We start from the raw sequence: 15,192 nt of genomic DNA, 5'->3' as shown, positions 1-15,192 counted from the left end.
ATTATCCAAAATATCCAAAAAGAGCACTTAAAACTTTACAATAAGGCAACAAACCACTCAATTAAAAAATGGGCTAAAGGCCTTAACAGATACCTCACAAAGAAGAGACACAGATGGCAAATAAGCAAATGAAAAGATACTCCACATCTTATGTCATCAGAGAAATGCAAATGAAAACAACAAGACACATTACACACCTATTATAATGGCCAAAATCTAAAACCCTGACAACATCGAATGCTGGAAGGATGTGGAGCAAGAGGAACTCTCAGTGCTGGTGGGAATACAAAATGGTAAAGCCACTTTAGCAGACATTTTAAAGATTTTCTATGTTTCTAACCAAACATAATCTTACCATGGAATCCAGCAATCCCACTCACTAGCATTTAGCTAAAGGAGTTGAAAACTCAAGTAACATGCAAAAACCTTCACACCAGATGTTTATAGCAGCATATAACTATAAAAAACTTGAATGGGACCATGATGCGCCTCAAGGTGAATGGATAAACTGGTATATCCATACAATGGAATAAAAGAAATGTGATAAAAAGAAATGCACTATCAAGTCATGACAAGACATGAAGAAACCCTTAAATGCATACTACTAAGTCAAAGAAGCCAATCTGAAAAGGCTACATACTATATGTTTCCAACCATATGACACTCTGAAATGGCAAAAGTATAGAGAGAGTAAAAAGCCAGATGCTGGGGTAGGAGTGGAGGAAAGAAGAGAGGAATAGATTGGAATTGGTTATAGTACAAGGGATTTTAGGACAGTGAAACCATTCTGTATGACACCATAATGGTGGATATCAATATATATGTAATGGCACAAGTCATTACATACCTATCAGAACCATATAACACAAAAAGTGAACCAGTATGTAAACCATGGACTTCAGTTAATAATAATATACCAATACTGGTTCATTAACTGTAACAAATGTATCACACTAATGTAAGATATTAATAATAGTGGAAGCTGTGTTTGTGGGGATAAAGGGACATATGGGAATCCTATGTACTTTCTGACCAATTTTTCTATAAACCAAAAACTGCTCTAAAAAATAAAGTCTATTATAATGAAAATAAAAAGGAATAAAATATTGACCAACCCAGCCACTTCAAATCTTATGTTCCTTTAGGATGTAGAGCGATAATAACAAATAAACCATACTTCAATGAAACTTAATTATTCCAGATACTGGGATATACACATGCACACACACTTTTTAAAAAATTGACTTTATTTTTTAGAGCAGTTTTAGGTTCACAGCTGACATGATCATAAAGTACAGAGTTACCATAATCATCTTCTACTCCCAAACACACAGAGCTTCCTCCACTATCAATTCCCCACCACAGTGGTACATGTTACAATCAATGACTCCACACCAGCACATCTTTATTCCCGAAGTCCATCATTTACATTAGGGTTCACTCAGGACTAAACATTATATAGGTACTGACAAATATATGATGACATATATCCACCATTAGAGTATCATACAAAATAGTTCCACTACCCTAAAAATCCTCTGTACTGTGTCTATTCATCACTCCCTCTATGATAAATCTTGTAACCATTGATTTACTGTCTCCCCAGTTTTGCCTTTTCCAGAATGTCATACACTTGAAATCATACTGTAATATAGCTGTTACAGATTGGCTTATTTGACTTAATAATATGCATTTAAAGGTTCCCCCATGATTTTTTTTGTGTCTTGATAGCTCATTCCTTTTAGAAGTGAATAATATGCCATTGTCTGGATGTGTCACAATGTATTTATCCATCCACCTCAAAGGACATCTTACTTGTCTCCAAGTTCTGGCCATTATGATTAAATGTGCTATTAACATTTTGTGTGGATATAAGTTTTCAACTCTTTTGTGTAAATACTAATGAGTGTAACTGCTGGATCATATGGTAAGAGTATGGTTAGCTTTGTAAGACACCGCCAAACTGGGGCACCTGGGTGGCTCAGTGGGTTAAAGCCTCTGCCTTCGGCTCAGGTCATGATCCTGGGGTCTTGGGATCAAGCCCCGCATCAGGCTCTCTGCTCAGCGGGGAGCCTGCTTCCTCCTCTCTCTCTGCCGCCTCTCTGCCTACTTGTGATCTCTGTCTGTCAAATAAATAAATAAAATCTTAAAAAAAAAAAAAAAAAGAAACCGCCAAACTGTGTTTTTGAAAGGGGCCATACTATTTTGCATTCCCATCAGCAATGAATGAGAGTTCCTGCTGCTCCACATCCTTGCCAGCATTTGATGTTATTAAAATGTTTATAGTTGGTTTTAGTTAACCAATGTTTCTTCTTTCAGCAACTACGGTTCTGGCTGCTAAAGAGAAACATTTTTGAGGCCACAAACTTCTGAAGAGCTTAGAAAGAAATCAGAGTCAAGGCAAACAGAAGAGTAAGACTACGTAGAAAATATAGGCAATCCATTCTCCGTGAGTAGAGTGTAACAACTATGTATGTCAAAAGATAGGTGAGTCCTCTATCAGCCACCCCGCGTGAAAGCCAATCCCAGTCATGTGTAGAGCAACATAAGAAACGATGACGGCAGGAAAGCATTAACAAACTCTTCCTTTTTTTTTTTCCTACCCAAGTGACTTAAAACTTACATGCTTCTATTCATTGTCTATACTAACCAATCTATACTAATTTGCCTAACTTACCTTATTCTTCTGTATAAGATGAAAATCTTTTCCAAAAAGCATGAGTGCATGTTCAAAGCTCCGGCATTCTTCTTCCGTCCACGCAGTCATTCCTTCTAAAGAGATTTAGAAAGAAACTTTATTGGCTTCAGAGCTCTTTTACATGAATTGCTAGTTTACACTTTCAGTATGTTTCCCCTATAAAAGGCCATTAACTAACTATCCCTCTCTCTCTCATATGTACACATACACACAGTTCTGTATGCAGAAGATATCAGTTAGGATTACCAAAAGTATGCACAATACAAATCTTATTTAAAAATCAACAATGCCAAAATACAAACAATGGGTTCTTTTTCTCTACATGGGAGGATAAGAATATAATGTTTTTCTACCATTTATGCTGTTTTTTTTATTTTTTTAAACAATAAGCATGTATTTTTTCAAAATTAAAAAAAGTTATCTCCTTTATGGGGAAAAAAAAGCCTTATTTTGGGTATTATATCAAAACCACAGTGCTTTTAATTAAAGACCATAAGTAACCAATACATATTTATTTAAAGTCAGTTTGCAGAGTGCTACACTCTGGAAAGCCAATGGGAATATGGAACAGCCTATGCTCTCAAAAGACTAAATCCCATTCAACTGCTCAGAAGATGCTAATATGAGTGACCTCAAATCTGTTTGGGGCAGAGGAAACTTGAAGTTCTTCACTTGAAGACACTGGGGACCAGGTCCTCCCTAAGAGAAGTCCACCATAAAAATAAAACATAGTTTGAACTAAAGAAAAAAAACCAGTATTTAGTTTTTGAGATTAGGAAAGCTTAAAAATAATTTTCTCAAAAAAGCAACTTCTACAAGAAAACATTTCTACAGACTATCTCAACCTACAAGTTTAAATGTACTGTTTTCGGCTTTTCTATTTTTCCAAATCATTTATATAATATTACTGAGTATTATTTCATTCTATATCTACTTAATGAAAGCTATGGTGCATGCAATTATTTATATAGTGACAAAACTACTGAAATTAAAGATAACCATTTTCCCTGACACACACAAAACAAAGCCTAAGTATTGTAAAAATTTTATTACATGATTACTAAAAATACCTTCTTTGTAATAAATTCAATGGAATATATACATTTTTTTAATCTTTAATATGCTTCTCATTTCCTGTTTGGTTTAAAAAAGAAAAAACAACTTTTCTTTTCAATGAAATCATAAAATCATTCTTTTTAATTACTTTGGATATATTGTCATCTCTGGGGTCTGCTTTGTTCTGTAACTATTTCTTCAAGAAAGTGGAGGTGACAGGGGGGTAACTAATTTGTATTTGAACAACCTCTCGTATGTCTAAAAATAGAGGGCAAGAAAAGGAAAAAATTATTGGCTATGAAGATGAACAGAGATCTTACAAAAGTGTTATGGGATGGCTCCATCCTTTACAATACTTTGCTTATTCTAATCCCCAAATGAGCATCCCCTATCACTTCCCTCTCTTGATCCCAAGCGTTCCTTACCTTGAGATGCCTTTCCATTGCAGCAGTACCTTTCAATTGCTTCCTTTATATTATGATTACACTTGAGAAGTTCATATAATGCCTACAAGAGAAAGAAAAAAAAAAAACCTATTCAATAAAAACTATGAGAAATTCACACTTAAGAGCATTAAAACAAATAGACACAAAAAAAGGGGTTGGGGGGAGACTAGTAAGAGTCCTAACAAATACTGTCTGAAATGCTATCTAAATGCAGGACATTTAGGGGTATGTTCGCCCAAACATTTAGTCTACTTAACTATCCTGGTATCCCAGGAGTTTGTTCATTTTCACTCTACCCCTCAGAAGTCACCTGCCAGTATCATTATTATTATTATTTTTTTTTTTAAATTGCCGGGCCATCTGAGCTGGGCAATTTCCCTATGTTAGATGATTTTTTTCTAATTGGGAAAAATTAGAATTATGGTCTTATTTCTTGACATCACCTACTCCCTGCCTTTTAGAGCATTAATAAGAGGGAACAGCAGCAGACCTAGAAGAGAAGGATGGGTACTTGAGTGACTGGGGTTTATAATGGTCTCATGGTCTAATACGAAGGGTGTCATTTTTCTTAAAATTAGAATTTCTTCTCATTAAATCTGTTTGGAATTACAAATAAACAAAATAGCAGCAGAGAGAACTTAAATGAAAGTTAAATAATAATCCACCTTCCCAAGTAATTTCCAAGAAAGGCAAAGAGGGCCCAATATTAGTAAATCTATTAATACATCAATAGGTTAATAATTAGAACATAATCATTAAAAAACAATCCAGCTGCCAAAAAAGCATCTGACAAATCAGTATCCATTTCTAATTTTATAAAAGACAAAAACCATTATAAGTAGATGGTTACTACCTTAGTATAATAAAGACAGCCTCTATCAAACCAAGCACTGGTTATTATTCTTAATGTAAAAGCCTTAGATATATGAATTTCCATCAAAAGAATGCCTCAAATCACTATCACTACCAAGTCTCTGAGAGGAGCGTTATGGCTAATGCAGTAAGACAGTTAACAGGAATAAGAGATATAATAAATGGTTAAGGAAGGAACCAATATATAATTCAATAATGACTTTAAGACTAGAAAGCCTGATAAAAACTGAAAATTAGTTTTGAGAAAAAATACATTCTGAAAAAAACTGATTATTTCTCTATATTAACAATATATAATTATAATAGAGTTCCTATTAACAAAAGTATTAAATGCACATAAATATTTAAGATATTGTCAAATTAAGTTAATTCGATCTATATGATACCCAAACACAAACATTTGAGTGATTAAAAAAAGGTAAAATTAATGGAGAGTCAGACCATGTTCATGAACTGGAAGGTTTAGTGTTTTAAAAGTATTAATTCTTCCAAAATTAAATTATAGTTTAATAGACTATCAATACAAAAACCCAGAGGGGGGGTTCTTTTTGACAGCTGCAAAGCTACTCCGAAATTCAGCTACAACAACTTCTGTATGTTACTTGGAAGTTCAAGTCTGAGTCCAACTATCTCTGGATATTCATTTCAGTTAGGATTATTGAGGCTAAAGATACAGAGTGAAAAGTATACAAGAGGGGCAAAATGATGTCAGATGGCAAAACCAGGGGAATTAAAAAAAAAAGACCCTTACTAGACAATACTCCCAGTCCCATCCCACATACAATTAAGAGTATCCTGCAACTATAGGTACACAGTGCCTAACAAATACTCCTAAAGCATATTTACACAATCTTAATAGGTAATACTATTCAACACTTCCTGAACAGAGTTCAAGAATAATCAAAAAAATACCTTTATTATAAAATCTAAGGTCCAACCATAGAGAATGTTTAAATAAGTTATATTATAGCTACAGGATGGAAGAATATACAGTCATCAGGAAGAGATACTAAAGAATTCTCAATGGCAAGGAAAATAAGTGATTCAAAGTAAGACATGCACATACACACAGAAGAAAGGACCAGAAGAGAAAATGTGAAACAGTATGGAGTGGTTATCACTAGGTTGTGGGACTTTTTCTTAACCAGCATTTTCCAAGTTTTATTTTTTATTTTATTTTATTTTTTTAAGGTTTTTTTTATTTATTTGACAGACAGAGATCACAAGTAGGCAGAGAGGCAGGCAGAGAGAGGGGTGGAGGCAGGCTCCCCGCTGAGCAGAGAGCCCGATGTGGGGCTCGATCCCAGGACCCTGGGATCATGACCCGAGCTGAAGGCAGAGGCTTAACCCACTGAGCCACCCAGGCGCCCCAGCATTTTCCAAGTTTTAAAAATCTATAGCGAAAGAGATACCCAGTTCACATGTAAGAAATACTTGAATCATATATAAGAAAGTCAAGAAGGTGGCGTAGTCGGTCAAGCTTCTGACTCCTGATTTCAGCTCAGGTCATGATCTTAGGGTTGTAAGATCGAGCCCCGCATCCCGCTCCGGCCTGGGTGAGGAGCCTGCTTAAAATTCTCTGACCTCCACCCCTGTCCCCCTTCTTTAAAAAAAAAAAAAAAAAAAGAGAGAGAAAGAAAAAAAAAGAAAGAAAACCAAGAAGAGATTAATTAGCTGCTGTTTCAATAGAAGTGGAAGTATACCTGTTCATTGTCCCTTGTGTGTGTTCCTGCAGATATCCTATCCATTATTTTTTCATTTCCAGTTCTTAATGAGGTCTCAACAAGGTACTCCTTAACTTTGCTCTCCAAAACCACACCAGGACGCCAAAGTAACTGGTCTTCATTTTCATACACTAATAAAGAAAATTCCATTAACACATTAAAAATAGTGAACATACTCCTAGATATATATTAATTGTCCTTCCTCTTCTTTGATAGGCTACACACTACACACAACTAACTTTGAGGACAGCAGCAATTTGACTGTCTCACAAGGTGACTCTTTAATTGGTAAAGGTATAAAAAAATTTTTTTAACTTTATTGAGGGCCGAGTGTTTCAATGCCTAGACCAAGTAGCTTTCTCACTGATAGGATTCACTATCCAATCAGAAGGCATTCTATGCCTAGTGAAATCTAATGTAAAACTCAGAAGGGTGTTTTATATTCTCCTAATGAGGGGGGAAAAATAACCTGTATAAATTCTGTAATAGCCTCACTAGAGTTTTTCTTGAACTATATGCCTCTATGATGTGAATACAGGTTAAATACTGCAAACAAATAAAACAAACAAAAATAAGTAAAAACCAAAATATCTGCCAAAAACAAAATACCTAAGAAAGGTAGCTATTTACTTTACTAATTTCCTCCCAAAGAGTGAATTTTACTTAAAGGAGAATACACATCAATCAAAAATGGAAAAGAATGATTAACAGTAAGAGAACTAAACTTTCCAAAATCTCTTAAAAAGATTGATCTATTAATAACCGGAATGTCACTAAAACAAGGTGTATATTCTATTAATGCACATTGCCACCATACTTAAAGCTTCTACTTCACACAATAAAGTAACACAGATGGCACAAATATTTATCCCATTGCTTCAAGTGCAATGCACTCTTCAAGTGTATGGTAGTACTAAATATAGCTAATAAAATGATTTACTGAGAGATCACTATGTACCATGGACCAGGATAAGTGCTTTATATTCAGAACTATGTGAGGCAGGCATTATCGCTCCCGGTGAGCAGGAAAGTTAAAAATAAAATATGCCTATGAACCAGTAAGACTGACTTTTGATGTACATTCCTTTCCTCTTTGTCGAAACTGAAATAGGTAAAGCAGTTTGGGTTTATTCCCTCCAAGGATAGAGAAGGTATACCTTCCCTTCTGAATGTGTACAACTGAGAGATGACTACCTCTGTTATGTTTAATCTAAGAACTGACAGTGGCTGAACATGTTCTTAACTTCAAGGGTGTGTGTCATTTGGGTGGGGGAATGGAGAGGCTGGGCCATCTCAAGATTAACTACTGTTTTTGCTTCCCTGAGACAACAGCATTTTGAGAGCAATTTAGAAAAACGTTGTTGCTGAAGTTGCCAATGCTAACAACCTTAGGGTAGCCCGTCTTCCCTTCCTTTAAATGGAGGATGACCTAACAGAGCAAAGGGAAAAAGAAAAACTCAGGAAGAGTTGTGTCGCTGTGCTGCTCTGGCCCCATGATGTCACATGGACAAACTGACTCCTTAGGGAAAGTCAAATGTACATGGTCAAATCTCCAGGCTTCCCAAGTTCAGCTAGGGAAATGTACCTGTATTTTTATTTTCCGCCATATTTTCAGAACCAACTATAACTGGGATCTACCAAAAATGTGAAGAAAAACCAATTACACTTAAGTAGGGGTATACAAAAAAAGAAACAGAATCGTGTTCTATCACCTTCTCTTTCAGGGCTCATACAGGAGAATTTCTTCTAGAGTCTTTATTCATCAAGAGTTTTCTTTGCAAGAGCATTTTATCTCTAACGTGCTCATTATCTCAGGTTATAAGATTCTACCCACTTCTACTAGAGTGGGATGTAGGTCAAACAGATGCACCTGCAGAGGCATTCCATAACTTTACCTGGTGCCTTAGCATACCCATAGGGCTAAGAAGCACTGTATAGAGACAGAAGTGGTTCTCTGAGTCTATTAATTGTGATATATTATTCCTGAGTCAGGCCTAAACTTTTGCTGACTCCAAATCTATCTTTACACTGCCAAGGTTGAGGACACCTCGGTTGCTCAGTTGGTTAAGAATCTGTCTTTGGCTTCGGTCATGATCCCAGCATCCTGGGATTGAGCCCCACAATGGCCTCTCTGCTCGGTGGGGAGTCTGCTTCTCCCTTTCCCTCTGCAGTTCCCCTGCTTACACATTCTTTCTCTAATAAATAAATAAAATCTTCCCAAAAAATTGATGTATACTCCCTAGGTTGATATATAATCAAATAAACAAACACATTAAGGGATAGCTTGGCCTACCAAATAGTATCAAAATCAAAACCAAAAATCTTACCTTTCTCATCACCATCATACTCTCCAAGGTAAGGGGGAATCTCTGCCTGATACTGTAAACCAATCATTATTTCCTACAAGAAAATTCAGAAGTAAAAACAACTTATAAAAATACACTGAAAAACCAGTTCCAACTCATTAATGAGTTACTACAAGTTGAAAGAACTTTCATCTCGCAACAGCAAAATTATCTTAAGTTACTTTAGAAATGTTTTTAAAAGCTACTTTAGTCCAAACTATCCACTAAGTTATTATGATGGTAACTCAACTTACTTTCCTCAAATCTTCAGGTGAGTTACCACTGTCTGTTTCAACATCTTCAACTTCTGATTCCTTATCTCCATCACATGTAGTATTTGCTAAAAAAAAATTTTTTTTTAATTAAATTTTAAAAAGGTTTTTACTGCCTGTTTTTGTAGCACATGTCCCTGGCACATGGTATTTTATAAAAAATCTGTTGAATGAATGAGATCAGCACAAATATACTCAACTTATTGTACTATTTACATTTTAACACTAGTCAAAACAAAACACTGAAAATACTAAGAAAGTGTATAGTATCCTTAAGATTTTTTTGGTCTACTGTCAAATAGTTTCCGAAGGCAAAGGAAAACCACTATGTTCACCTTTTAAAAAAACAGAAAGCACTAGAGTTCTTTTATGCTAACCCAGAATGGGACACAGACAAAGAGGTGCATATTAGGTCCATTAAAACTGTTTTTGCACACATACACCTGTATGTGTATTTGCATTTATTTGTTAAGTGAACAGTTCTTCTATGATCAAAATACCTAAAGAAATAAGCAAGACTGTAGGTAAGAAATTATTTCACTTCAAAGACGTTTTAAATATTACTGATATACATTAAAGGGTAACACCAAGAACTAAAAAGAAGAAAAAAGAATTAAATAAATCACTAAAAAGATAAAAAATACTTATTGACCATCTGACGGTTTTCAAAACCAGGAGAGTAAAGGGCCTTCTAAAACAAGTCCAAAAAATGTCCATAAAATTTCATGGTTGAAGAACTACAATTGGTTACCATAGCAGCAGATGAATCTTGGGAAAGAAAATAGACAGCTTTGCAAAACTAACCAAATGTTTAAGGTTTTAAAACAACATGTTAGTTCAACTCTACCCCAATAAAAAGTTACAATCGTATTTGGATTGTAACAGAATTATATTTCCATTAAGTAAAACACTTAGAATATTCTGACGACCTCTTCTGTTGTTTTGTTTTATGTCTGACAAACTAGTGAATGCCATAAAACATACTTGAGCCAGAGCATCAGTGCTACTATTAATCAGTAACAACTGAGTTTCTTACATCGTAAAGGCCTAGGGAAGAAATCGGAAGTTTCATGGGAAGTCACAGATGGTGTCAGGTCATCTGCAGAAGACTGAGTTTCCTCATCATCACCTGACAATAGGTCTTTTGCTATTTCCTCCTATAAGAATAAGAATGCAGTGCTGGAGTTAGAAATTACTACATCTCATAAAAAATTTTTTTTCACTTAAAAAAAGAAATTATACTTCATCAATTTCATATTATTTATAAACATATTATGTATTATGATACAATTAAAAACTTGTTAAAGGCCCCTTAGTTTTGAGAAAAGTAAATCTGAAATGCTCCTATAATTTACTTCATGTATATAAATACTTAATAACACTTGGTATTTAACTACATATAATATTTATTAACTATATTATTATAGACTTAAACAACCTGTCTAACTCATGGAGAAGCAGAAAGCTTATCCGAACCTGCAGGCTAATTTTTAGTGAATTTACAACAAAAATAATCTTTTTTTAAAAAGATGTTATTTATTTATTTGATAGAGAGAGACACAACGAGAGAGGGAACACAAGTAGGGGGAGTGGGGAGGGAGAAGCAGGCTTCCTGCTTAGCAGGAAGCCTGATGCAGGGCTCAATCCCAGGACCCCGGGATCATGACCTGAGCCAAAGGCAGACACTTAATGACTGAGCCACCCAGGCACCCCAAAAATCATCTTATTTCTATGTGAGTAAAAATTAAACTCACTTTCTACCAATATAAATAAATAAAACCAAAAAATTCTCCAAACTCTTATTCTCTAATAATTAAAAAAAAAATCTAACCAATGAAAAACTCTGACTAGTGATATAATTTTAAAAGAAACAGGTTTGAATTAACTTTTATCTAAGGATATAGTCATCTGTATTCTGGTACGTAGTAGGCACTCAATATTTCCTGGGTGACTATAGTCATTAAGGTGTGGTACATTAATACCACATTTGACTGAAAAAGGGGAACAACAAAACTCACAGGAAGAGGTTCCAAGATGTGGATTCCTCTCCCTGTCTGAGATCTGAAAGGCAAGGAAAGCTTTCCAGAGACCATAGAAAGTTAGCAGAGACCGTGGCTGTATGAACTTTCCTCAGCAGGGACTATGCCTTCCCTGCAACCAACAATGTTACAGATATATCACCAAGACCTTGGCTGCTGTGGCTGCTGCCACTCACAGAGCCCAAGAAAACAGAACTTCTCTCCAACCATGCCACATCTAAGCCAGCTTGGTTTGAAGGCTTCTGGGGGATTTATTAATCAATGGATTCAAGAGTTCAGAAGATCAAAAACAGGGCAAAATCTAAGTTTAGATACAATATGTCAACATAGGAAAGATAAACTTTATGGGAGAACACTCAAACATACAAAGTATTAAGAAGCTACTAACACTTTTAAAGCAGTGTAATCAAAGCCAAACAATATTTAAATTGGTCACCATAATGATAAAGAGCAATGGGTCAATAAGAAATTTACATTTCAGAAATATAAAATGCTTTCAATTAAAAGGAAACTAATAAAAACACCCAATGGTAATGGATCTGGAATTTTTCTTCTTTTTTTAAAATTTTATATTTTTTTTTCAATGTTCCAAAAATTCATTGTTTATGCACCACACCCAGTGCTCTATGCAATACATGCCCTCCATAATACCCACCACCAGGCTCACCCACCCCCCACCACCCCTAAGACCCTCAGTTTGTTTCTCAGAGTCCATAGTCTCTCATAGTTTGTCTCCCCCTCCAATTTCCCCCAACTCACTAAATGCCTGTACTCACTTTGTCTAGTGTCATGTCTGGTAGTTCATCAGCAAGTTCACTTGGGGAGCTATTTGCACTGGAATTTGCCACTGCTGGAATTGTAGGTTCATAGCCATAGAATGCCAGTAAATCTTCTAGAGGCATGTTTCCTTCCTATTCAAGACAGGACACAAACATAAGCTCAGTAGATGTCACAATACAGAAGCACAGATAAACTGTGATGCCATTAATGTTCATAAAACACATTTTCAAAAAAACAGCAGTTATCATATCAAAGCCAAATTTTAGTTGTTCTTTTTGTACTATTGCTAGAAAACAGGCTCAAACACTTAGAGTATTATTAATACATTAACAAAAAACCTAATGATTAATATCTTCATTTTTATTTCCAGCAGCACTTTACTCTTTAAAAAATTCCTCAAATATTTGCTTTAGTGATTTTTTTTTAAAGCATTCACATTAGCATAAAGATTTACCTTGAAAGAACTCACAATTAATCAATCAATAACTTCATATAATATTCAGCTTGTTTCCTTGGACTTAACAATTGGCCACTTGGTTTATTCTTCATGTTAATTAGATGATAGCTCAAGGGCAACCACTGCTAAGCAATCACTAATACTAGTAATACTTATATATTACTATTCAAAATTATCCTTTTATATTACTAACACTTTATCTGCACTCTGTACAACTGTTTTAAGTTTCTCTCCTATAAACACCTAATGAAGTTAGTATCATTACCACCATCTTAGAGGTGACAAAACGGAGGCTTAGTTCTGGGTTCAAATCCCAGTGCCAGTTCACTTACCTGCAGCAATGCTTTGATAAAAGTACATACTTTGCTGCAATGCTTCCTGTGTTATGAATACCTATGCAATGCCACATTTTGGTACACTTTTCCCCCCAACTAATCCATCTGAAAATAAGTGGTGTATCACCTTTTCAAAAATATCTTAATTCAACTACTAAAGTGTATACAACTATTTATAATTATTCAAATACATAAATAACAAAAAAATATATCTATAGATTAGTTAGTTAATCTGCTCAACATTTTGAGATGTTTATGCTCATCTATTAAGAAATTCATTAAGCTTGCTTATAGGTTTAGTTTTCCCTTTAAGGCAAAATGCCAAAGTCATGAAGCAAAAGCATGAAAATGCTAAAGCTGAGTACGTAAAACATGTCCTCAGCTGTTCACAAAGTGAGTTGAAATGAGCCACTTGTGATTTCTAGAAACACACTGCCTGCCAGGCTCGGGGAGGTGCCCAAGAATCTGACTTTCACCTTTACAGGTCTAGAACTTGTATTTTTCACTGTGCCTGATTCAAACAGATTCATGCTAAATGAACTTAGAATAAGGTTTATAACAGAATTTGACTTTGTAAATTTGCAGTAGGAGACCCATGCCTTTCCAGTGACCATACCAATCATATCACTCGTGAAATCCTTTCAGCTTGGGATTGAAATCAGTTAAAAAGCTGCTTTAGTAGCATGGAGTCAGCAGAAATGGAGTTGGAAGTTCATCCATGTCATGGGGAAACCTCATCAATTATTCTTCTCTCAAATCAAAGAACAGAACCCCTCAAATGTGCCCAGAACCAGATTCAGTCTCTCTAACCCTGCTCCTTGCAGATTCCATGCAGCCCATTCCCTTTGGCTCATATCGGTTCTAAGAGGAGATTGCGTTGCAGCTTTTGTAAACCACCTGTCTGTAGTACTTCTTCAAAACCTCATAGTTTCTATGTCAATTTTCATGCATCATACACCTTTCCATCAATAAATCATTTACTGGGTTCTAGGTGCTATGCAGAGGTTGCTAGCTGTGGATACAGAAATTTATAGAAAATCCCTGCTCTCAATGAGTTCAGTCTTGATGGAAGAAACTGGTAAGTTAACAATTACAATACAATGTGGTGACTGCAATAATCAATTCCAGAAATGGTAGTATACATTGATAGATAAGAGAAGGGAAGAACTAAACTCTAGGAATAATGGCATGCATGAGATTAGGGAGGTGCTACATAGGGTGCAAAGACCGAGCTAAGCAACATTAGACAGATGAGAACTATGTACTAGGGCCTTCTGGTGTGTCATAAGAAACACTGACTAAGCAGTTACTGGGTACCAGTAAGCCACTCTGCCAAGTGCTGGTATGAAAAAGAGGTCTTGCCCTTCTACAATGCACAGTCTGGGGGACCAGGGTGGTAAGGGAAGAGGGTGGAGGAGGATAATAACAATACCCAAATACAAAACTGTCAATTATGATGAATCCAAAGAAAATAAATAGGGTCCTAAAATACAGAATAATGAAGAGTGTACTTTTACAGGGTCAAAGGGAAGACAGAGAGTGCCCTTTACTCCCAGGGCAATGGGAAGTGAATGAAAACTAAAAAAAAAAAGGGGGGGGGATGAAGGGGGAGTGCCATGACTTTATTTTTTCTTAAATGTTGGGCAGTTACATAAAGAAAAGGCTGAGGAGATGGAGAGCTAAGAGAAAAGCAGGGAGACCACCTAAGGGTTCCATGCTGGATTAAGGTAGTGATATAAACATGGAGAAAAGTAAATAGATGATATATATATTCTAAGGTGGAATCAAATGGGTTCCTGGATGTGGGAGTGAAAACAATGTCTCTCCAGATTTCTATTTAAGCAACTCTATTTGAGTAAAAGTGGTAACTTTTATTGAGATAGAAAGGACTAAAGAAGGGGTGCGTGGGTGGCTCAGTCGGTTAAACCGAGCCTTCAGCTCAGATCATGATCCCAGAGTCCTGGGATCGAGTCCTGCATTGGGCTTCCTGCTCAAAGGAGAGCCCTTCTCCTTCTCCCTCTGCCTGCTGCTCCCCCTGCTTGTGCTCTCTCTCTCTGTCAAATAACAGAACCTTTAAAAAAATATAAAAAAAAACAAAGGACTGAAGGAAGGGTTTCTGAAGGAAACAAGAGTTCTGCAGAAGACAAAAGTTAAGTTGGAGAGGACT

General features: G+C 35.7%; 1 protein-coding gene across 1 annotated transcript in view; it reads right to left on the bottom strand.

Moving 5' to 3' along the window:
* MIER3 (MIER family member 3) overlaps positions 1 to 15,192 on the bottom strand; it is a 33,420-nt gene that overhangs the window by 7,451 nt on the left and 10,777 nt on the right. Inside the window, exons 3-9 of the mRNA XM_080803911.1 lie at positions 12,230 to 12,364; positions 10,451 to 10,571; positions 9,397 to 9,482; positions 9,125 to 9,197; positions 6,777 to 6,928; positions 4,180 to 4,261; positions 2,678 to 2,772 (exon numbers count right to left, since the gene is read on the bottom strand). Coding sequence (XP_080660037.1) covers positions 2,678 to 2,772; positions 4,180 to 4,261; positions 6,777 to 6,928; positions 9,125 to 9,197; positions 9,397 to 9,482; positions 10,451 to 10,571; positions 12,230 to 12,364 — 744 coding nt within the window. The remainder of the gene's footprint in view (positions 1 to 2,677; positions 2,773 to 4,179; positions 4,262 to 6,776; positions 6,929 to 9,124; positions 9,198 to 9,396; positions 9,483 to 10,450; positions 10,572 to 12,229; positions 12,365 to 15,192) is intronic.

The sequence above is a fragment of the Martes martes genome (genome assembly GCF_963455335.1).
Source record: "Martes martes genome assembly, chromosome: 5".
Taxonomy (NCBI): domain Eukaryota; kingdom Metazoa; phylum Chordata; class Mammalia; order Carnivora; family Mustelidae; genus Martes; species Martes martes.
The sequence above is the reverse complement of the archived record's forward strand: the minus strand, read 5'-3'. Positions and strand labels throughout refer to the sequence as shown.